This window comes from Pelodiscus sinensis, chromosome 2, assembly GCF_049634645.1.
Source record: "Pelodiscus sinensis isolate JC-2024 chromosome 2, ASM4963464v1, whole genome shotgun sequence".
Taxonomy (NCBI): domain Eukaryota; kingdom Metazoa; phylum Chordata; order Testudines; family Trionychidae; genus Pelodiscus; species Pelodiscus sinensis.
The window spans coordinates 243553950-243578260 of record NC_134712.1 but is presented as its reverse complement, the minus strand read 5'-3'; the positions used below and the strand labels follow the sequence as shown (position 1 = coordinate 243578260).

The window sequence follows — 24311 nt, the reverse complement described above, 5'->3', positions numbered from 1 at the left end:
AAAGACAATCCCTCCCCCCCAAAAACAGATCCCTTTCAACATCTGTGCAAATACTTTGTGTTTGGGGTAAAGTCAATCATGATCAGAATTGGAGGGATACAGCACAGTGGCAGCATAATCAGGATAGAGTAGAATAATGTTGGCAGATGCAGCGATTTTGGTACTGAAAAATATAAAAATCATATATCTAAGGAGGGGGGAAAAAGCAACAGGTGCACACACAGGTACATTTTAATCCCCATTAAAGAAGAGTTTATTTTCATCTTGTCTCATTAATATTGCCTGAATGTTCCTAATGTGTGTCTCTAAAACCTGTTGTAATTGAAAGGAAAGGTTGGCCCATAAGTTAATCTATGAAGAGTGATCCACAGTATGACAGTTTGTCCCTCTTGGGTCTTCATATGTGTTGGCACATGCTGCAGACTGCACCTCTAAATCCATATTCATCCTTAGCATCTGAGTGAAGGGCAATGATCTTTGACAGTCCGAAGATTTATATTTTTTTATCGTTCTTCAGGCCCCTTACATTTTTACAAAGACTTGGCAGGCTGAGTGTAGCTCCCTCTGGAGCCTTCTAGCACTGATCCTGAGATGACAGGAGGCCAAGTGCACTGCCTGCACTACTCAAGAATCCAGGCATAATGAATTGCTATTGAATGTTGGATCCCTGCACCAGACAGAATTGGGTTGGCACGTCAGCTGAATGCGTCAGTTCTGTTAAAACACAAAACAAAATACTTTAGTCCATTCAGGCCACTGATGCAGGGTCTGCAAGAAACATATCTCTGACATTTTTAATAAACACACCACAGAAGGTCCCAGCTGTGGTGAAATGCTTTATCTTCATCTAGTGGAGTGACTTGATGATTGACTTGTAACTCAATACTCTAAGCAAAGTCTACCATTAATGTAGGCTCCAAGCTACAGATGTGTACTGCATGTGTACATATACTCATGATGTCATTCCTTGAGCTAGAGCAAATATAAATCACGAGATAGCAGTGGGAGCATTGGCACTGTTAATAGATGTATGGCAGAGCCTTGTCGAGTACATACTCTTTGCTGCCACTGCTAGTGTTACTGAGTGTTTATGTTCGCTCATACTAACTCAGTGATGGCCAGTTCAAGGATGTGCACATGAGCAGTGGAATTACACCTCTAGCTTATCGTGTACACAAAGCCTTAGAAAAATTATGCCCATTAAATCTAACAGGGTACATCTACACTGCACGAATAGTTATTCTGGAAAAGCTTATTTCAGAATAGCATGTCTACACTGCAGGGAAGCCTCAAAATTAGTCGGAGGCAGGCTTCCCTAATGTTGATGTGCTATCTCAATTTAGAGCCCCAGGAGGCACTGGGGAGGAATAATTTAGAATAGGGGAGGGGCTATTTCAAAATAGCAGCAGTGGAGCCTCTACACACACCTTATTTTGAAATAGCTATTTCAGAATAGGCGTTATTCCTCATAGAATGAGGTTTACAGATTTGGGAATAAGTTCATCCATTATTTTGAAATAATGGAATGGCTGTGTAGACGCTTGCATTGTTGTTTCGAAATAACTAATGTTATTTTGAAATAATGGTGCAGTGTAGACGCACCCTTATATAGAGATCTTTCAGTTTCAGAGGCCATTAGCCAGGTTTGCCTTTAACCTAGCACATGCTAGGGCATGTACAGATAAGGACAAGATTTGTTTTGCCCCTTTTTAAAGGGAAATAATAGGAAGCCAGTGAGTTGGCTTGCTGGAAAAGCTAGCCCCTGGTCTCTCCCTTTGTATCCCTCCTCCCCACGCCTCTTTCTTATAGGATCCCAAAGCACCCTCACCACAGTGCCCTTTTGGCCCCCAGTGCTGGGTGGATGGGGGTGGCAACTTCTTAGGCCTGGTGTGCTAGGCAGTGCAGCCATCACATCCCCTGCTCTGGTGCACTGCAGTCACCTTGCCACCAGCCCTGGGGTGGTGCAGCCACTACTCCCCCAACACTGGCCAACTTGACTCCCTGTGGGAGACATAGCCTGCCCCTGCCTAATTGTGAGGGGAAACTAAATTTATGTTAATGCAGTGTTAGTGTAATCCATGCAAAAAGTGTGACTATCTGCTCTGTTTGGGTCTGCTACTTCCTCTGAGCTACTGGACCTTATTCATTAGCTGAGTACATTTTTAGATCTAGAGATCCCAGTTCAATCCCTGCAGAAAACAGAAGAGTAACATTGGCTAAGATGTTTAGCATTGAAGTCAGAAAATTCCAAATCTCACTCCTGCCTCATTGTTAATCTAATCATGTTTTTTCTGCCCTTCTTCTGGAAATGTAAGTGTTATTTAAAGGTACTGTGACAGGGTCCGGCCAGGGAGCTGCTGCAGAGAGGCAAAAAGGCAGCCCAAAAGGGAAAAACTCCTGTTAGAAAAGCAGAGAACTGCAGCACAATTAGGTGCAGCTGGGAGGGAGCTGGCTCAGGCAAATTGGGGCCAGCTGACTTCTCTGCTGACTCTCTGAGGGCCTTTAAAAGCCTCATCAGTTGGAGGCTGGGGAGAGGAGTGAGAGGACGAAAGGAAGGTGGTGGAGAGGCAGAGAGGAAGAAAAGGAGAGAACAAGTTGGACCAGCATTAGGTAAAGGCAGCAGGGGAGGGAGCCTGTGGGCCCCTGGCTTGGGCTCCCTACCACTGAGACCCGCTGCAAAACCCCAGTAGTGGCTTGGAGAAGAGGGGCCCTTGCCACACGTGGTGCCAGGAGTGGGATCTTGGCTGTGAGGCCTCACAGCAACCCAAATCTAGCTAAGTTGGCCCCTTGCAAAGCAAAGTACCCATGGAGGACCTGGTAAAAGCACTGGTGCAGGCCACGGCGGCTCAACAAGAGGCTACTCGGGTGCAAGCAGCTGCCCAGCAGGAGTCGGTGCGGCTCCAACAAGAAACCAACCAGTTGTTGATGAGTCAAGTAGCCCAGGACAGGGCCACCCTGCAGGAGGTGGTGACCCAGCTGAAAGCCCTGACAGTCCAGGTGCGTGATCAAGATGGGGTTCGACCCTTGCGGGCCAATTTCTACTTACAGAAAATGACAAAAGACGATGAGGTTGAGGCCTACCTCTTGGCCTTCGAAAGGACAGCTTTGCGGGAGGCCTGGCCTCAAGCTCAGTGGGCCAGCATTCTAGCCCCTTTTCTGAGCGGGGAAGCCCAGAAGGCATACCTTGACATGGCAGAGGAAGCTGCATCCGACTACCCCCAGCTGAAAGCAGAGATCCTGGCACGGGCTGGGGTCACGGTCGCAGTGAGAGCCCAGAGATTTCACAATTGGCGATATCGAGATGACCAGGGCCCCAGAACTCAGTTGTTTGATCTGGTTCATCTGGCCCGGAAGTGGCTGCGGCCCGACATCCACAACCCCGACAAGATTATCGAGGTGATCGTTCTTGATCGGTACATGAGGGGTTTACCCCCAGACCTTCGGGAATGGGTGGGCCAGAATGACCCCACGACATTTGATGAACTGGTGGCTCTCGTTGAGAGGCGATTGACAGCTAAGGGACTTTCCCGCAGCCCCAGAGTCGAGGTGCAGCAGAGCAGAAGGTCCACCTTCCCCCCAAGGACCCGTGCCCCTGAAGTTTCTGACCGAGTCCAGACAGGAAGAAAAGAGGCGGAAGAGAGGCCGGGACGGGCAAGAGACCTTGGGGTCTGGACAGGAGAGGGCCAGGGATCAAGACCCAACAGCCCAAAACGAAAGGGGCTGTCCCGCCCAGGTTATAGGTGTTATGCCTGTGGGGAGATAGGGCATATTGCGGTTCAGTGCCCTAACATAGACGAACCTATGCAATGTGACCTGGGGAACCTACAAAGTGTTCTAGTTAACCTCCTAGGGGTAGCAGTGGGCCCCCATCAGAATACCCAGCCCGTGAAAATGAATGGGGTAGAAACTACTGCCTTAGTAGATTCCGGGAGTGCGGTTACATTGGTCTCAGGGAAGCTAGTGGGGCAAAATCAGCTGACTCGAGCCAAGTACACTGGAGTATCTTGTGTACATGGGGATACTAGTTATTACCCCACCATCCCTGTGGAAATAGAAGTACAAGGGCGGGTTACAGAGGTAACCGTGGGGGTGGTCCCAAGGCTCCCCTACCCGGTGGTCATTGGGCGAGACTTCCCCAGGTTTAGTGACCTACTACCACGGGACGGGGAGGAGGAGGATAGCTCCCTCCCAGCCTTCCATGAGTTCTCCCAGGACCTGTTCTCGGTGCCTGGGGAGCCCCGGAAAACCCGACGGGAGAGGAGGGCCTCAAAGAAATTGGGGACCATGATCTTGACCCAAGGTCGGAAACAGACACGGGTAGAAGGGGAGGCCTACCCAACTACTAGAGCCGAAGCCCCAGGACAGGATGAGCCTGAAGCAGGGCCCAGCTCATCAAGGGAGGAAAGGGGGCTAGGTTCCCTGGAGCCTGAGCAGGTGAAATCCCCAAGGGAGACCTTTGGGCAGGACCAAGCCAATGATCCACTGTATCAGAATATCCGTAAGGAGGTGGTTGAAGTTAATGGGGTCCCAGTGGAGGGGAGGAACAAGGGCACGGGGCCCTTCTATATAATCAAGGGGGATCTTCTTTATAGGGTAGTTCATATACAGGGCCAAGAGGTGGAGCAACTCTTGGTACCCCGGAAGCACCAGAGGGCAATACTGGAATTGGCACACAGTCATCTATTTGGAGGACATCTAGGGGTGGATAAGACCCTGGACCGCATTCTTCGGAGGTTCTTTTGGCCTGGGATCTATGTAGAAGTCCAGAGGTATTGTGCTTCCTGCCCGGAGTGCCAACTACATGGGCCCCGACCACACCTGAGGGCCCCGTTAGTACCCCTACCAATAATTGAAATCCCCTTTGAACGGATCGCTATGGACATAGTTGGCCCACTAGAGAAGTCTGCCCGGGGCCATTAGAGCATACTAGTTGTAGTGGACTATGCTACTCGATACCCAGAGGCAGTGCCCCTACGCAACACCCTATCCAAGACCATCGCTAAGGAACTAATTCAAATATTTTCTAGGGTAGGGATTCCTAAAGAAATCCTAACGGACCAAGGGACCCCCTTTGTGTCCAAGCTTATGAAAGACTTGTGTACCTTGCTCCGCATACGGGCCCTGCGGACCTCGGTATACCATCCTCAAACCGATGGTCTAGTTGAACGGTTTAACAGGACACTAAAAAGTATGCTCAAGAAAGTGGTAAGCCGGGATGGCAAAGATTGGGATATGCTACTACCCTACCTCATGTTCGCAGTAAGGGAGGTTCCCCAAGCGTCGACTGGCTTCTCCCCGTTTGAACTTTTGTATGGGCGTAACCCACGGGGCATACTAGACCTTGCTAAGGAAGCCTGGGAGGAACAGCCTAACCTGGGGAGAAATGTAGTTGATCATGTGCTCCAAATGAGGGACAGGATAGCCAGAGTCACCCCCATAGTGCGGGAGCACCTAGAAAAGGCACAGGAAGCCCAACAGGTCTATTACAACCGGCGAGCAACCGCCCGGAAGTTCCAGGTGGGAGACCGGGTGATGGTGCTAGTGCCGACAGCGGAGAGTAAGCTCCTAGCCCAATGGCAGGGGCCATATGAAATAATAGAAGCAGTGGGAGAGGTAAACTATAAGGTTCGCCAGCCTGGCCGGCGAAAGCCTGAGCAGGTATATCATGTCAACCTGCTAAAACCCTGGCGAGACAGAGAAGTGGCCTTGGTTGTGCTGGGGCCACCACCCCAAGGGGAAAACCCACCAAGGCAGGTGGGAATATCTCCCGAACTGACCCCAGACCAACAGGCCGAAGCAGCCGACATGATTGAGAGGAATCAGGATGTGTTTTCGACAGAACCGGGTAGAACTACGGAGGTTTACCATGACATCATCACAGACCCCGGGGTGAAGGTGCACGTTAAGCCATACCGGATACCTGAGGCAAAACGAAAAGAGGTCCAAGCTGAAGTGGAGAAAATGCTGAAGCTCGGAGTCATTGAAGAGTCCCATAGCCAGTGGTCTAGCCCTATTGTTATGGTGCCCAAGCCGGATGGAAGCCGGCGCTTTTGCAATGACTTTCGAAAATTAAACGAAGTATCCAAATTTGATGCCTATCCCATGCCAAGGGTGGATGAACTCATTGACCAACTGGGCAAGGCCCGATTTCTATCCACCCTCGATTTGACTAAGGGTTACTGGCAGATCCCCTTAGCACCAGGGGCCAAAGAAAAGACAGCCTTTTCAACTCCGGAGGGTCTCTTTCAGTACACGGTCCTCCCTTTTGGTTTGCATGGGGCTCCTGCAACGTTTCAAAGGCTCATGGACAAGCTGTTGCGGCCTCATGCCAAGTACGCAGCTGCCTATTTGGATGATGTTGTGGTCCACAGTCCTAACTGGGACACACACATTGAAAAAGTAGAGGCAGTATTGGAGACATTAAGAAGAGCAGGACTTACGGCGAACCCCGCAAAGTGTACAATTGGACTGGCCGAGGCCAAATATCTTGGGTATATTGTGGGAAGGGGGGTAGTGAGGCCCCAGCTCAACAAAGTGGATGCAATACAGAATTGGCCCCGACCAACCCGGAAAAAGCAGGTCAGGGCATTCTTAGGGTTGGTGGGGTATTACCGCAGGTTCATCCCCAACTTTGCCTCCAGGGCCTGCCCTCTGACCAACCTGACTAGAGCACGTGGTCCCGACATTGTAAAGTGGACCATGGAAACGGAAGAAGCTTTTAAAGATCTCAAGAATGCCCTCTGTGGCAATCCAGTTCTCATAGCCCCTGATTTTAAGAAGGAGTTTATCTTGCAGACGGATGCCTCCGAAGTAGGACTGGGAGCTGTATTGTCTCAAATGGTGGGAGAAGAGGAGCACCCAATCCTGTATCTCAGCAGGAAGCTTCTGCCGAGGGAACAAAATTATGCCGTGGTAGAAAGAGAATGTCTTGCAGTAAAGTGGGCCATGGAAAGCCTTCGCTACTACCTTCTCGGGCGGAAGTTTACCCTGGTCACCGATCATGCGCCTCTGCAGTGGATGCATCGAAACAAGGACAGAAATGCGAGGGTTACCCGATGGTTCCTGTCCCTGCAGCCCTTCCACTTCCGTGTGCAACACAGATCAGGGACCCAGCATGGGAATGCAGACGGGTTGTCAAGGGTGCATTGTTGTCCGACCCAAGTAACCCAACCCCATGGGGTTGAGCAGAGTGGGGGGATGTGTGACAGGGTCCGGCCAGGGAGCTGCTGCAGAGAGGCAAAAAGGCAGCCCAAAAGGGAAAAACTCCTGTTAGAAAAGCAGAGAACTGCAGCACAATTAGGTGCAGCTGGGAGGGAGCTGGCTCAGGCAAATTGGGGCCAGCTGACTTCTCTGCTGACTCTCTGAGGGCCTTTAAAAGCCTCATCAGTTGGAGGCTGGGGAGAGGAGTGAGAGGACGAAAGGAAGGTGGTGGAGAGGCAGAGAGGAAGAAAAGGAGAGAACAAGTTGGACCAGCATTAGGTAAAGGCAGCAGGGGAGGGAGCCTGTGGGCCCCTGGCTTGGGCTCCCTACTACTGAGACCCGCTGCAAAACCCCAGTAGTGGCTTGGAGAAGAGGGGCCCTTGCCACAGTACCTTATGACAGACTTAAATACAGGCAGTCCCCGGGTTACGTACAAGATAGGGACTGTAGGTTTGTTCTTAAGTTGAATTTGTATGTAAGTTAGAACTGACGTCCAGATTCAGCCGCTGTTGAAACTGACCAGCAGCGGCTGAATCGGACACGCCTGGGGCAGAGCAGCTGGGGTGCTGCTGGGTTGGTCCCGCAGCGCTGCTCCTCGGTGCTACTGGACCAACCCGGCAGCACCCCAGCTGCTCTGCCCCAGGTGTTCCCAAGTCAGCCGCTGCTGAAACTGACCAGCAGCTGACTACAGGAAGCCTGAGGCAGAGCTGCTCTGCCCCGGGCTTCCTGGAATCAGCCACTGATCAGTTTCAACAGCGGCTGAATCTGGACGCCTGGACAGAGCAGCTGGGGCACTGCTGGGTTGGTCCCTGCAGCGCTGCACCTCGGCGCTGTGGGATCAACCCGGCAGCCCCCCAGCTGCTCTACCCCAGGCGTCGGCGAGAAAAGCCTGTTCTGCTGGGGGGGGGGGGGGGGGGAGGGAGTGCTAGTGCCCCCCCCCAGCAGACCAGGGAGATGCAGAGTGGCTTTTCTCGCTGCGGAGGACGCGGGTGGCGGGACTGCGGCGCGTCTCGGCGGTCCCGCCGCCCGCATCCTCCGCGGCGAGAAAAGCCGCTCCGTGTCTCCCTGGTCTGCTGGGGGGAAGCGCCCCCTGCGCCGCCAGAGGCGGTGACAGTGGGGGAGGTACCCCGCACTAGCGGGGCCCCCCCCCCGTTCGTAACTAGGGGTCCAACGTAAGTCGGACTGATTAACCCGGGGACCGCCTGTATTGCAAAAGAGCTCATACCTAATCTTCTAAAGTACGAGTGCTTAATTTCTCAATCTTAATGTTTTATATTTCCTAAAAATATATATGCCACACACTTGAATTTTAGAAGTCTCAAAGGGGTACTTGTGTTAGTCTGTAACTTTAAAAACAACGAGTAGTCCTGTAGCACTTTAGGCTTTGTCTTCTGAGCCACCGAAATAACATAGTGCACGTTTACACTACATGCCTTTATTTCAAAATAATGTCAAGCTGGAGGACTTCTTACTCTGACTCATGGTAACCCTCATTTCATGAGGAATATGGGAAGTCGAAGGAAGCATGTTCTTTCTTTGACTTCTTGCTATGTAGACCGTGCCAAAAGCCAAATTAAGCTATTTCAACTTAAGCTACACAGTTGACGTAGCTGAAGTTGTGTAGCTTAATTTGACTTTAGCTCTGCTGCGTAGACGTTCCCCTAGAGACTAACAAATTATATATATATTATCATGAGCGTTCCTCAGAGGAAGTGGGTTTTGCCCATGAAAACTCATTTATTTATATTTATAACAAAAAATATTTGTTAGTCTCTAGGGGCATGTCTGCACTAGGAAATTTATTTTGAAATAACTTATTCTGAAATAACTATTTTGAAATAGCGTGTCCATACTACAGAGAAGCCTCGAAATTAGTCCAAGGCAGGCACCCTAATGTGGATGCACTACCTCAACTTAGAGCCCCTGGAAGCACTGGGGAGTAGTTACTTCGAATGATTCTGTGGAGTAGTTACTTTGAAATAGCAGTGGAGCATCAGCACTATTGCTATTTCGAAATAACTATTTCAAAATAAGTGTTGTTCCTTGTGGAAAGCAGGACTTATTTTGAAATAACCAGGCCTTTATTTTGAAATAATGGGCTTGCTAGTGTGTTCATTCCGCTTGTTATTTTGAAATAATTCCTTAGTATACATCAGGGCTAAAGTGCTACACTATTACTTGAACTTTAGTTATTGTGTATGTTTACATATCTGTAGATACATATCCTCCCAAAATATATACTTATGGCATTAAAATACATGATTTGGAATTAATACTACTAAGAGAGGACACACATTAAATTTAGTCTAAAGATTTGGAGTGTGAAATAAAGCCTGTATTTTGTTACAACAGTGAGAAAATGTAACACCTTTGGGATATTAATTCCCTTTTTGTTTATATAGAGAAGGGTTTATTTTGGTCACTATAAGTATAGACCATGTTCAATAAGTAGAAGCAACATTAGCCCTAGTGAATTCTTACAGAAAAAATGTTGCTGCAATGTATCATTCATGGAAATCACATCAGAGGACTTTAGAGTTAATTTGTATGTTTGTATTCCACTTCTTTTAGCTTGCTAATCCAGATTTTATCGAATCCATTTCGGATGTTGTTGATGAAGTTATACAGAATTGTCCCATTGATGTTCGTCGTCCATTATATAAGGTATGGTCTTTTGGGGTAAGACTAACTTACGTACATAGACATACATTGTGAGAATAAGGACCTTTAATTTTCAGGTGAAGTAAATACCATTCCCATTTGGCATGGGAAGTATAAGCTCTAGGTACAAGTAGTTCTTGGGGGTTGTGGGAGACTTTTTTGGGAAATCCAGACAACTTGGATTTCTCATGGGAAACTACCTTGTATTTATTGCCTTTCATTTTCAAAGCATTTGAATTCTTACAATAGTGATGTGAAATAGGTAAGTGTTATATCCATGTTACCAGTGGAGGAACTGAGGCAGAGAAGTTAAGTAACTTGACCAAGCCACACTTGGAATCTGTAACTTGAGTTCCCAGAAATTTATTATTATACAAGTTTTCAAACAATGGTATGTTTTTGGTAATTTTGACTTTTGCATTTCCCACCTTCCCCCCCCCAAAAAACCCTAAATACTGAAGCTAGATATTAAAATACATAAATAAAAAAACAATTACATGATCCAGGCTCCTAACCCTGTATACATTTATCAGGCCTCAGCCAAGAGAGGTCTTTGTTATTGACTTGTTAGAATGTGAAAATGGGGGTACCTTAATTACAGTGCCAAAAATCAGACTGAGGATTTAAAAGCATAGGCCCACAGTGAGCTTTCCTTTTGAGATGGAAGGACAGCTTATGTTGCTAATTGTTTGCCACCCTTGCAGCCATGATACACTTCATATGAATAGAAGATGCCAGGTTATTGTGCAGATATGTTTTTTTATAGGTGGTGGTAGTTTTCATATAAATTGAGTAAGAAGATCACTTGATCTTCTCATTGCTGACCTCAGATACATCTTTAGTTGTTGAATTTTATAGACTCATAGACTTAAGGTCAGAAGGGACCACCATGATCATCTAGTCTGACCCCCTGCACAATGCAGGCCACAGAATCTCACCCACTCACTCCTAGAATAAGCCTCTCACCTATATCTCAAATATTGAAGTCTTCAAATGATGGGTTAAAGACCCCGAGATACAGAGAATCCTCCAGTAAGGGATCCGTCCCCAATGCTAGAACGGAAGGCGAAAAACATCCAGGGCCTCTGCCAATCTACCCTGGAGGAAAATTCCTTCCCGACCCCAAATATGGCAATCAGCTAAACCCTGAGCATGTGGGTAAGACTCACCAGCCAGACACACAGGAAAAAATTCTCTATTTTTAGTGGTGCTTGTTGAGGTGTTTGAGTTATAAAATAATGTTGGCCTTTCAAAGGGGTGTATGTGAGATGCTGCTGGAGATCATTTTGCACAGTAAAGTAGGTATGCTAAGTCAGTCACATTTCAGCACCAGTAGATGATTTGTGACCAAATTTGTGAGTGGGTTATTCACTTAAAAGTTAGGTCTTGGCCTTTCCAGATATGAGTGGGTTTTGTACTTAAAGTCTCCATTTTAATGCTCTCTTCCTTTTTCTTTGCTAGCTCAAAATATTTTGTCTAGAGCAGGGACTAGATAAGAGATCTAATGAATCCTGCACAGCAAGCCTGAACAACAGTTCAGGACAGGAAGTAAAAAATAATCTATAAAGTTGATGAGGTAGGATAACTTTGCAATAGATTACTGGCAGTCCCCGCCGCCCGGGTCCTCCGTGGCTTTGCTCCGCGGCCCCCTGGTCTGTTGGGGGGCCACCCCCCAGCAGACCAGGGAGACGCAGAGCAAAGCCGCGGAGGACCCGGGCGGGGGGACCGCCCAGACGTGCCACTGGGGGGGCCCCAGCAGACCAGGGAGACGCAGAGGACCGGGCGGCGGGACCGCGGCACGTCTCGGTCCCGCCGCGTACGTCTCCCTGGTCTGCTGGGGAGGGGTGCAGCTAGTACCCCCCCCCCCCCCCCAGCAGACCAGGCTTTTCTCGGGGACGCCTGTGGTAGAGCAGCTGGGGCGCTGCTGGTTGGTCTCGCAGCGCCGCTCTCGGCGCTACTGGACCAACCTGGCAGCACCCCAGCTGCTGTGCCCCGGGCTTCCTGGAATCAGCCGCTGGTCAGTTTCAGCAGCAGCTGAATCTGGACGCTAGTTCCGACTTACATACAGATTCAACTTAAGAACAAACCTACAGTCCCTATCTTGTATGTAACCCGGGGACTGCCTGTACCATATTTGGCATTTTGATTAGGATCCCAAGATTTTTTTTCTACATTTGTAAAAAGTCTAATGATATCTTCAGTGCCCACAGGTATTTAGACTGTCTGAACTTTTTTTTTTCTTTTTAAAACACCACCACTCCACCAGGACGTTCCCTGAACCCAATGCTAGGGAATTAATTACTATTGACTTTATGAAAGAATGCCACCTCCTGAATTGCTAGTACCAGTCTCCTCCACATGTAAGTGCTTCTTTTTTGGGGTGGGGAGAGAGAGGGCTCCCTGGCAAATATGGATCAGTTCCATGCTGAATTAATCTGAGGTCTGTCAGGATCATAACGCTATGACTTGGCTGCATGCAATAATGACTACCGGGGTTGCCACTTTGTTAGTTCATAAAAGCTACGGCTGGCAGCTATTTCTGCATCAAAATCAACCTGGCAAGTCACCTTTCCTTGACTAAGTCACCAACTAAGATATTTTTGCCTTCTCCCCCCGTTTACTTTACTTCTTATACATAGTACTGCCAAGTTGGTTTTTTTTTAAATCCCTATTACTCCAGCTTAACTTTATTTCTGGGAAGTATTGATTCCTTTGTTTATACATAAAATTAATAGTTCCAAAATAATGGATGAGAAGTACTGCTCTTTCCTGAAATGGAGGAATATAGATAGGTCAACAGAGACTGGAAGCAGAAAGAAGATATAATATAGAGGCCTATTGTTATGATTTTATTTCTGTACTTGGAATAGAGGAAAGGAGAACAGAAGGAAACTGAAAGGAGATCTTTGAGGCGAACTACCGGTTCAGAAATCATATTAGCAAGTGGGGGGTTTTATTTGGTGATTATGTAATAGAGCTTTCTTCCCTTCTGATTCTTTCTGTGTATCTTAAGTATGTCTAGAATGCATCTAGAATGCAGCAGTAACCTAGATGCTAAACACAGTAATGTAGATTAGTAAAGGGGACACTGTTAGTAGATCACACTCGTCTATTGTTCTCTTCCCCCATTCTCCATTCTTTTCCTCTTCCCTCTCACCGTTTTTCACTCATACAGATTTTCCATTTTGGCAGATAAGTCTTACTAAGATCTTCTGTGCTATGCAGCCCTTTCTCATTGTGTGCTCTTTCAGAAGGCAGAAATCCCACGAATGACCGACAAGAGGTGCTTCTTCCACCATGGCTCAGTCAGGGCAACTAGGGACAAGTCCATCTACCAGTAGAAGCTTCCAAGTAAAAGTTGAATTCAGATCTCCCTGAAAGACATAGCTCATTCTTAAGGGTGGGCCCCAGACTTGTTGATCCACTTGCAGTTTTTGCCTTGTTGAGTAGCCATGATTATTTTCACCCTTTCCATTCTACTGGTTTCCCTCAGTTTATACTTTTTTATTCTTTTATATTAATTATTTTGAAGTCAAAGTTGCTGTCTGTAAAAGTAGCTGAAGAAGGAGAGACCAATAGCCTGGAAAATAAGTTGGGCTTGGCAGAGGAATGTAAGTTTGTCTGAGTCACCAGGTAAATAGTAAGTGCACTTATTTTCAGTTTTACACCTCTAGTCTACACCGGGGTTTGAAAAACCCACCTCTGCTTTTTATAGTTGCATTGCTCCCTGTTGTCTGTACATGGCTATCACTGATGTTATTATTGAATGATAATATTATTGGATATTTAAAACTAATAAAATAAAGTTCTTCTTCACACAACACATAGTCAAGCTGTGGAACTCCTTGCCAGAGGAGGCTGTGAAGGCTAGGACTATAACAGAGTTTAAAGAGAAGCTAGATAATTTCATGGAGGTTAGGTCCATAAAAGGCTATTAGCCAGGGGATAGAAATGGTGTCCCTGGCCTCTGTCAGAGGGTGGAGATGGCACGAGATAAATCACTTGGTCATTGTCTTCGGTCCACCGCCTCTGGGGCAACCTTTTCTGACATTGGTAAACCTCATTCCACAAGGAATAAGGCCTCTTCCGAAATAGCTATTTTGGAAGAAGGCATGTGTGGTTGCGGCACAGGGAGTTTTGTTGGAAAAAAAGGGGCCTCAAGGAAATCCACAGGTGCCCTGCTGGCCACTCCATCCATACTCCTCAGAACCCTGTGCATCAGGACGGTTCCTCTTCCTCTGCATCTCCTAAAGCTGCAGACACAGGGGAAAGCACTTATGGCAGGAAGCTGGCCCTCCAGCCACCCCACAGCTGCCAGTACCTGACATCTGGATATCATGGCAGACCCCCAAGCTCCCCAAGAGCCCTCTGCCCTTCCCAGGGAGCATGCAGAGGGCTCCCAGGAGCTGCGAAAGGTGCATGCTGTCCTAGTCTGGGGCAGAGATCCCGGCCCTCATCGAGGTGTGGGGTGAGGAGGAGAACCTGCAGGATCTCCGCTCCAGATGGTGTATCGCTGACATATATGGCCAGATGGCCCAATAGCCTGGCCACCAAGGGCCATACCCAGACCCAGGAACAGATGAAAGCTCTGCCAGGCCTATGCCAGAGCAGGGGAGAACAGCTCATGCTCCGGGGCAGAACCCCACTCCTGCCCCTATTAAGAGGACCTGCACCACATCGTGGGGGGTGTTGCACCCCTTCCCCACTCCACTTGACGCTGGAGACACCCAGTGTCACCTACCCAGGGGTCCCAGCCGAAGAGAAGGAGGACGTGGCCAGCGTGGTGACCATGCTCACGCTGGAGCCATTACGCCATGGTTTGGATGTGTCCCAGGCATCCTCTGAGGCCGGGGAAGGATCATCAGGTGAGTGGTCTTAGTTTTCTCACGCAGACAGGGTGGGAATGGTGGGCACTGAGGGGCTGTGGTGTGATCGTCACTTGGCCGCCTCAACCTGGGCATCGCGCTGCAATCTGTACACTTGGATGTATGTGCAGTGCCAGTCTGTGCCACACAGCTCCAGGAGGCAGCATTGAGCACCCCTGGGCTCCTGCTCACAGGCTCTGGGGACGCTGGCCACACTTCTGACCCCTGGGGAGGGGAGACATCCTCCTACCATGAACCACTGCTAGAAGGAGGCTGGGGACAAGGACACACACACACACGCACACATAGAGACTCTGGAGTGCCGCCCATGGGCATGCCTGCATGCTCGAGGTAGCACCCATGCCTGGGGACAGTGTTGCAAGGCTCAGGTGTGTGTGCTGTTCACCCTCTCTCTCCCAGTGGCCAGGGATACAAGGTCTCTCCCCTTGGGATGCCACCATTGCTGTAGCTGATGTGTTCATGGCACCGATTGAAGGCCAGGCAGCTCAAGGCCCCCCCTCCGCCCATTGGATCCAGGGTTCCTGGCAATTTACCATGCCTGCTTGTCCCTGGGACGTGTGCGGGTGGGAAGCATGGTCCCCTGGGGATGTCTGGGCCCCTGTAAGAAAGAGCCTGCTGTCCAGGCCACACAAGGATGTTCCCAGGACATCACCTTCCTCTGACCTGTGAGCTGAGACAAACAGTTCCCCAATGAAGACAAGGCTTCAGAGACAGTGTCTCTAGGGATGACTGACCATTTCTCTTTATTGTTCCCAGCCATGACAGTGGCGCAGGCTATGCTTAGCCACCTGACCTCAGGGGAGCCGCAGGCACTGAAGGGTCCAGGATGACATGCAGTGGTGGAGAGACATGTGGACTTAGTTGCTGCAGCAAGACTCAACATGTGCGAGACTGTCCAGGCTCTCCTGACCCACCCAGAGCCAGCTCCTGCTCTTACCCCTGTCCCAGTCCCCGGTCCTGCTCCCCTTTGCATTCTAGCCCCTGCCCCCCCTCTCATGACTGACCCTGCTCCAGCCCTCCCTCCTGCTTATCCTCCTAGCCTCCCCGGATCCTCACACCTTCGAAGTTGCTGAAGTCCCCGCACAGGGGTTGGTATAGGAAAGGCAGAGAGGGGCAAGGCACAGGTCCGTAGCGGGGAGGCCCTGGAAAGAGTGTCACTGGGGTCCTTGTGAGAAACTCTTCCTCAGGGCCTCCTGGATGCTTACCCCCACTTGATGAGCCTGGCGGATGGCAGATGTGCGTGGCTGCTCAAAGGCCCTGCACTCCTGCCTGCCCTCTGCCCCCCACCATGGAAGGAAGGCCTCCCCCTTACTTTCCACTATGTTGTGTAGCACACAACATGCGGACACCACCTGTGGGATGTTCTGCTCCCCCCACATCCAGGAGGGTCAGGAGGCACCTGAGCCTTGCCTTCAGATGCCTGAACGTGCACTCTGCCTGCGTTCGGGCCCTGCCCAGGTGGGCATCTAAGCAGTTCTTGCTGAGGTCAAGGTGGCTGGTGTAGGCTTCTTTAGCCACAGCATGAGGGGGTAGGCCACATCTCCCATGAGGCGCAGTGGCATATCCATGTCCCCGACCCTGATGCTGGACTCAGGGAAGAGAGTGCTGGCCTCCAGCTTGTGGAAGAGGCTGGAGTTTCTGAAGAAGTGGGTGTCATGCACCTTCCCTGATCAGCCGACAAAGATGTCCAAGAACTGGCTGCAGTGGTCGACCAGGGCCTGCAGGACTATCGAAATGTTTCCCTTTCGGTTGATGTGGATGTGGGTTCCATCTGTCACCCCCCCCCACATTTGTGGAATCCCATGATGGCAAAGCCGGCGACGATGGGGTCCACGTCACCCAAGTGGATGACCTTGCGCAGGAGGATTGTGTTGACCTGCAGAAGGAGACAAACAAACAAATAAAACTGAATCAAAGGGATGCCAGAGCCCTTGTAGAAGGCTCAGGGACCTCCCCCCTTATTTCCACAAACACCCCAGGAGACACCTCCTATGAAGCCCGTAGGACTGTGAGAGAGCAGAACTGCAGAACCACCTGGAGAACCCCCTCTTTCCCTAGGGTCCCCCTTTTTAGTACTCCTCCCCTACCTCCAGGGACTATAGCCCAAGAGCACCATAGCTGCATGACAAGGGCCCCAATGGTTTACTTCCCCATGCCGAACTGATTCCTGATGGATTGGTAACTGCCTGGCGTGGCGAGCTTCCAGAGCATGATGGCAACCCACTTCTCCAGGGGCCTGGCAGGTTGCATCTGTCATGTGAGAACAGAGGTGAGCCAGGCATATAGCTCCAGGGATGACTCCTTCCTCATTCAAAAGTTCTGGAGCTACTGCTGGTCATCCCCGCTCCATGATGAGCCAGTCTCACCAGTTGGTATTGATGTCCAGCTGCCAGAAGCAGCACTCCATAGTGGGGTGTGTCTGAAAGAGCTGCACTCCCAGACACATGTTGAGGGTTTCCTCAAGCAGCTTGGGTTTGTGTTCCTGCAGGGCTTGGAGGGCAGCCTGCAGAAAGTGCTGCAGAAACTACAGCACGACAGTCAGAGGCTGTTGCATGCCTAGAGGTAGCTCCAGCCCCATAAAAGGGTGGTGGGCAACCAAAGCACGCAGTGGAAATGCTTTGCTGTCCCGCAGGGAGGTAGGCAAGCAAGCAGAAGAACCTGAGAAATGGCTGTACTGGTTGGGAGGTCCCTTGAAGCATGCATCTCAGCCTCAGGCAGCAGCTTCAGGAAGTCACTGCTAACCTAATGCCCTGCCTGAACTGGTTCTGGGTGGTCTTAAATGTGAGAGAGAGGGTATGTCTACACTACCCCGCTAGTTCGAACTAGCGGGGTAATGTATGCATACCGCACTTGCTAATGAAGCCCGGGATTTGAATTTCCCGGGCTTCATTAGCATAAGCGGGGAGCCGCCATTTTTAAATCCCCGCTGCTTCGAACCCCGTGCAGCGCGGCTACACGGGGCTCAAACTAGGTAGTTCGGACTAGGGTGCCTATTCCGAACTACCGGTACACCTCGTTTCACGAGGAGTAACGGTAGTTCGGAATAGGCACCTAGTCCGAACTACCTAGTTCGAGCCCCGTGTAGCCGCGCTACACGGGGTTCGAAGCAGCGGGGATTTAAAAATGGCGGCTCCCCGCTTATGCTAATGAAGCCCGGGAAATTCAAATCCCGGGCTTCATTAGCAAGTGCGGTATGCATACATTACCCTCCTAGTTCGAACTAGGAGGGTAGTGGAGACATACCCAGAGTGACCACACTAATTGGATGCTATTTCGAAATAGCAAATTGCTATTTCACTGCACTTTTTGTGTATAGATGTGCTATTTCGAAATAAGCTGTTCTGGTAGATATCTTCCAGAATAGCTTATTCCAAAAGAAGCATGCAGTGTAGACATACCCTGAGTGTTGTGAAAGGAGCAGTAGTCAAACATCAGACCAATCGTGAATTATGGGTATAGGCAGAGTAATTTTACAAATGCACACACACGGGAACTTCTTAATCTTTTAAAAAAAGAATATTTCTGTTGGTGACAGGTGGCTTCAGGACTTTCACAGCATGCCATTGTTCTGACCTTTCTGAACTGCCTCATCTTTGCTTAATTAAATTCCATCTCACATTCTCTATTTTACCTTCTTCCAGGTTTTGGGTGGCTGTTTTAATCTCATCTGACCAGGAGGCTGGGATTGATTGGCATATCTGTGCCTGTGTTGGTCAGCAGGAGGGAGTCTAAGTGTAAGGCAGCTGGCATCCCTATCTCTCATTTTTTTTCTTCCTTCCTATTTTCTCTCATCTCCTGAGAACAAATGTGTGGAACCGGTAGGGGAAGCATTGAAAAATGTTCAAGTTATGTAACCACCTGTAACTAGAGATTACCCCCAAAAGATCTTGATTTAATATGATGAATTTAGATCTGGGTTTATGTAGTCATTTTAATACCCATAGCGTCATAAGTATAAATAATGTAATACATTTTTGATGGACAATCATTATGAAAAAACTTAAACAACAAATAGTCTGGTAGCACTTTAAAGACTAACCCGACTACCCCTCTGAAGCTTTTGAATGATTATGAAGTTAACCGTAGAGCATTATGAAGTTAACAGTGTGATGCTGTTGCAAAAAAAGCAAATATGATTCTAGGTTGTATCAACAGGTGTGTTGTAAGCAAAACTCGTGAAGTCATTCTGCCGCTCTACTCTGCACTAGTTAGGCCTCAGCTGGAGTACTGTGTCCAGTTCTGGGCGCCACATTTCAAGAAAGATGTGGAGAAATTGGAAAGGGTACAGAGAAGAGCGACAAGAATGATTAAAGGTCTAGAGAACATGACCTATGAAGCCAGGCTTCATGAACTGGGCTTGTTTAGTTTGGAAAAAAGAAGATTAAGGGGGGACATGATAGCGGTTTTCAAATATCTAAAAGGGTGTCACAAGGAGGAAGGAGAAAATTTGTTCCTCTTGGTTTCTGAGGACAGGACAAGGAGTAATGGGCTTAAAGTGCAGCAGGGGAGGTTTAGATTGGACATTAGGAAAAAATTCCTAACTGTCAGGGTGGTCAAATATTGGAATAAATTGCCAAGGGAGGTGGTGGAATCTCCCTCTCTGGAGATATTTAAGAACAGGTTAGATAGACATCTGTCAGGGATGGTGTAGACGGAGCTTGGTCCTGCCTTGAGGGCGGGGGGCTGGACTCGATGACCTCTCGAGGTCCCTTCCAGTCCTATGATTCTATGATTCTAAGTTTGACATATTCAACTATAGTCATTGTAGTCATTGACAGTTTCAGGGGGTTTAATGGGAGGAATGGTGCTAATTAGCAGAGATTCTGAAATTATCTACCTTTTTCTTTTTTAAAACTCTCATTCTGTCTTTAACGTCTACCTGAGCATATAGCTGAGATAGTGTCACATTTCAGAGTGCAGTACAGACCGGTGAGGTGGTGTCACCACCTTCCCTGCAACCTGGGATGCTTCCCAACGCTTAGCTGTTGTGGCTCCCGACCCAGGCCTCTTACAAACAGCCTATCAGTATGCAGGTAACACCCTGAATGTTAATCAGCATCGCCAACCCTAGCAGCCTGTCAGCAACATATCAGTTACATTCTGGCTTCTAGCAGTCTTGGCTACTACCTACAGTGACCCCAACACATTCCCAATCCTGAATTTTCCCCAGAAATATGGTCTACACTGTCTAGCCCTCTCTTTATCCATCCAGGTATTATTCAAGAGTTTTCTAGTTTAATTGGCATTACCAAATACAGTGAAACCTTTGTTATCTGGCACTCTGTTAACCACAAAACTTTAACTGGCATTGCCCCCAGCCACAATCCTGTCACATCTTCAGGCGCACAGGCCTGGCTTGGTTTACCATGATTGGCTTAACAAGTTTGTATTTAAGAAGTACTAATCATCTTTAACTCAAAATAGAAATGTGAGACCAACTGCCTCACACTACAAAACTACCAATATTAAAAACTTGACTTTTACTATTATTGTCCATTGGTTTTTCATAGGTTGATGGGACCCTCAGATAACCAGAATTTGTAGATAACTGGAAGGCTCTAATCCCCAAGCATGCTGGAAAACACAGGTTTTCCTGTAGTTCAGTTTTAAACACAGTACTGGATTCATTTCGATTTAAAAATATAACAAGATTATTTAATTACGAAGAGTGATTTTAAGTACCAGATATTGGAGTCAGAAATGGTGTCAAGAAAATAAATATTAAATGTTCTCCACCAGCTACAAAGTAGCTAGACGTGGTTCAGGATGGAAAAAAAATCCTTACCACAGGTTCTTAGTTTCAGGGGCAACAAACCGGGAGTCAAAGGGCTGGTTCTTTTGCTGTCTTAGATGAGAGAGAGAGAGAGAGGGTATGTCTACACTACCCCGCTAGTTCGAACTAGCGGGGTAATGTATGCATACCGAACGTGCAAATGAAGCCCGGGATTTGAATTTCCCGGGCTTTATTTGCATAAGCCGGCCGGCGCCATTTTTAAATGCCGGCTTGTTCGAACCCCGTGCCGCGCGACTACACGCGGCACGGGCTAGATAGTTCGAACTAGCAAGCCATTCCGAACTATCTGTACACCTCGTGGAACGAGGAACGAGGTGTACAGATAGTTCGGAATGGCTTGCTAGTTCGAACTATCTAGCCCGTGCCGCGTGTAGCCGCGCGGCACGGGGTTCGAACAAGCCGGCATTTAAAAATGGCGCCGGCCTGCTTATGCAAATAAAGCCCGAGAAATTCAAATCCCGGGCTTCATTTGCACGTTCGGTATGCATACATTACCCCGCTAGTTCGAACTAGCGGGGTAGTGTAGACATACCCAGAGAGAGAGATGAGTTGGGATTTTTTTTTGCTCCTCGCTTATGATCTGGTCACTCTTTGGCATGCACTTTTCTGAGGATTACCCCTCAAAGCAAAGTTCATACAACCAGTAATGAAGGTTACAGGGCAGGAGTGAGCAACAATTTTCAATGGGAGGGGTGTCACTCCAAGATTTTGGCAAGTGATCAAAGGCTGCACTTCTATGGAGAGGTTGTGGCCCTTCTATGGAGGTTGGGTGCAGAAGGGAGCTTGGGTTATGGGACTGGGGTACAGGAGGGGGTTGTGGGGTCTGAGAGGGAATTTAGGTGAAGGAGGGTGTTGTGATGCACAGTTCAGGAGAGGGTAATGGTGCAGGAGAGGATTCTGATCTAGGGGAGGGGCTCCAGGAGGGGTGCAAGGTCTGGGAGGGAATTGTGACCTGGGTGAAGGGGGTGCAGAGGGTTTGGGTGGTGACCTGGGTCAGGGGAATGGGGTTCAGGGTCAAGGAGGGAGTATGGGTGCAGGAGGGGATTCTGGCCTGGGGGAGGGAGTGTAGGAGAAGGGTGCAGGGTCGGGGATGGAGTTGTGAGCTGGGAGAAGGGGGGAAAAGGGGCACAGGGGGGTTGGGTAGTGGCCTGGGGCAGGTAGTCAGAGAGGAGGGGGGGGGGGTGGGTTGCCAGAGGCAGGCTCTGGTTGGGACGTGCTTACCTAGGTAGGGCTCCCATCCAGAAGCCCTGCAGAAACCTTAGGCAGACTGTCTGCCGCAGTCCAAGATTGCTTGCTGCTCCATGTGGCTCTGCTCTGGGCATGAACAGGAAGGAGGCTTCCTGCAGTGCTCCTGCCCTCCAGCAAAATTTCTCAGCTCCTATTATCTGGAAACTGGCCAATAAGAGATTTTCCTGGGGGCATGGAGGCCACATGCGAAGACTCCCTTCCTCCCTCGCAGCTGTCCGAAGTGGAGAGTAGCTGTCTGTTTAAAGCATGAGCTGTTCTCTGCCTAAGGGTTCCAGCAAGGCAGCTGCGGGCCAGATCTGGTAGCTTGTCAAGCTGGATCAGGCCCGCTGGCTGCCTCTTGCCCACCCCTGCTACTAAGAGTTTAGTAGTGAAGGTGGCTCCGTGTTCTTTCTGAAATACGGATGTGCGTTGTTTCCAGCTACTTCTTCTTGCTGTCTCCTAGACTCTGTTTACTACTTTTATGTAAATTGAAGTAAAATTTACTCCTTTGTTTAGGATAGACCAGTTTAACCAATTTTGCTTAGTCAGGGCAGAGTGGGTTTGAACATGTACTATCATCATTATAACTCATAACTTTACATATCATGTCACTATGTACATTTCACCATAATGTTATTGACTAGCAAGATATTAATTTTCAAACAACACTGCACAGGTTATATTTTGTACAAGATTATTACAGTAGCATGTAGGTTGTGTATACAGGGTTGTTTTCAGTTTAAAATGGGCAGTGATCTCTGCTCTCAGTTTAAGGTCATAGGGTGTACTATCTCCCTGTTGCTGGATTATGGGATCAGCATTAGCTGTGAGTCTGTTCTGTTATGAGATTTGAGCTCTAGCTCCCAACTGAATTATCCTGACACCTATCTGAGCATTTGGTAGCACTGTCTGCCTCTAAGCTAGAGAGCTATAAGGTACTCTCTACAATATGTGGTAGGGATGTGATCGTGTACAAGGTTAAATAGTTACATTCAAGCCCCCTCCCTGCCCGTGCTGCTGCAGGCAGGAGCCAGTGCTTGTGGGGAGCCAGCAGCAGCACAGGGTGGGGCAGGCTCCCTGCATATACAGGCAGTCCCCGGGTTACGTACAAGATAGGGACTGTAGGTTTGTTCTTAAGTTGAATCTGTATGTAAGTCGGAACTGGCGTCCAGATTCAGACACTGCTGAAACTGACCGCCAGTTCTGACTTACATACAGAATCAACTTAAGAACCCCAGGCGTCCCCAAGTCAGCTGCTGCTGAAACTGATCAGCAGCTGATTCCAGGAAGCCCGGGGCAGAGCAACTCTGCCTGGGGCTTCCTGTAGTCAGCGCTGGTCAGTTTCAGCAGAAGCTGACTTGGGGACGCCTGGGGCAGAGCAGCTGGGGTGCTACTGGACCAACCCAGCAGCACCCCAGCTGCTCTGCCCCAGACGTCCTGATTCAGCCGCTGCTGAAACTGACCAGCAGCGGCTGAATCAGGACCTGGGGCAGAGCAGCTGGGGTGCTGCCGGGTTGGTCCAGTAGTGCCCACGGGCGCTGCAGGACCAATCGGCAGCGCCCCAGCTGCTCTGCCCCAGAGTCCAAAACAAAAGCCTGGTCTGCTGGGGGGGGGGGGGGGGGAGCACACTAGCTGCGCCCCCCCCCCCCCCCAGCAGACCAGGGACACGGGGAGTAGAGCCGCAGCGGCAGCGGGGTGCCGCGCCTCTGAGGCTTTGCTCTGGCAAAGCCTCTGAGGCGCAGGACCCCCCGCGGCTGCGGCTTCAGTCAGGGTGCCTGTGGTCTGCTGGGGACCGTCCCCAGCAGACCACAGGCACCCTGACTGAAGCCGCAGCCGCGGGAGGGTCCCGCGCCTCTGAGGCTTTGCCAGAGCAAAGCCTCAGAGGCGCGGGGAACCGCCGCTGCTGCCGCTCCAGTCTGGGTGCCTGTGGTCTGCTGGGGACGGTCCCCAGCAGACCACAGGCACCCTGACTGAAGCCGCAGCCGCGGGGGGGTCCCGCGCCTCTGAGGCTTTGCCAGAGCAAAGCCTCAGAGGCGCGGGGAACCGCCGCTGCTGCCGCTTTGACTGAAGCGGCAGCAGCGGCGGTTCCCCGCGCCTCTGAGGCTTTGCTCTGGGAAAGCCTCAGAGGCGCGGGACCCCCCCGCGGCTGCGGCTTCAGTCCGGGTGCCTGTGGTCTGCTGGGGACCGTCCCCAGCAGACCACAGGCACCGGGTCTCATGCGGCAGCAGTGGGGGTTCCCGCGCTTCTGAGGCTTTGCTCTGGCAAAGCCTCAGAAGCGCAGGAACCCGCCCGCTGCTGCCGCTTGGGTCCCGGTGCCTGTGGTCTGCTGGGGACGGTCCCCAGCAGACCACAGGCACCGGCACCCAAGTGGCAGCAGCAGCGGTTCCCGCGCTTCCGAGGCTTTGCTCTGGCAAAGCCTCAGAAGCGCGGGAACCCGCCCGGTGCCCCTGGTCTGCTGGAGACGGTCTCCAGCAGACCAGGGGCACCAGAGCAGCTTACGAACGGGGCTTTCTCGCCCCGACTTCCGGGGCGAGAAAGCTCCG

General features: G+C 49.9%; 1 protein-coding gene across 9 annotated transcripts in view; it reads left to right on the top strand.

Annotated features, from left to right (window-relative positions):
• The window catches only part of ACTR3B (actin related protein 3B), a 75927-nt gene that overhangs the window by 32164 nt on the left and 19452 nt on the right, over window positions 1–24311 (top strand). For 7 of the 9 annotated variants that reach the window (XM_075922782.1, XM_075922773.1, XM_075922781.1 and 4 more), the window contains one exon: window positions 9772–9864. In XM_075922782.1, the coding sequence (XP_075778897.1) occupies window positions 9772–9864 (93 nt within the window). Of the gene's footprint in view, window positions 1–9771; window positions 9865–13053; window positions 17540–24311 lie in introns of those variants that run through there. The other 2 variants (XM_075922776.1, XM_075922777.1) reach the window with 2 other exon arrangements.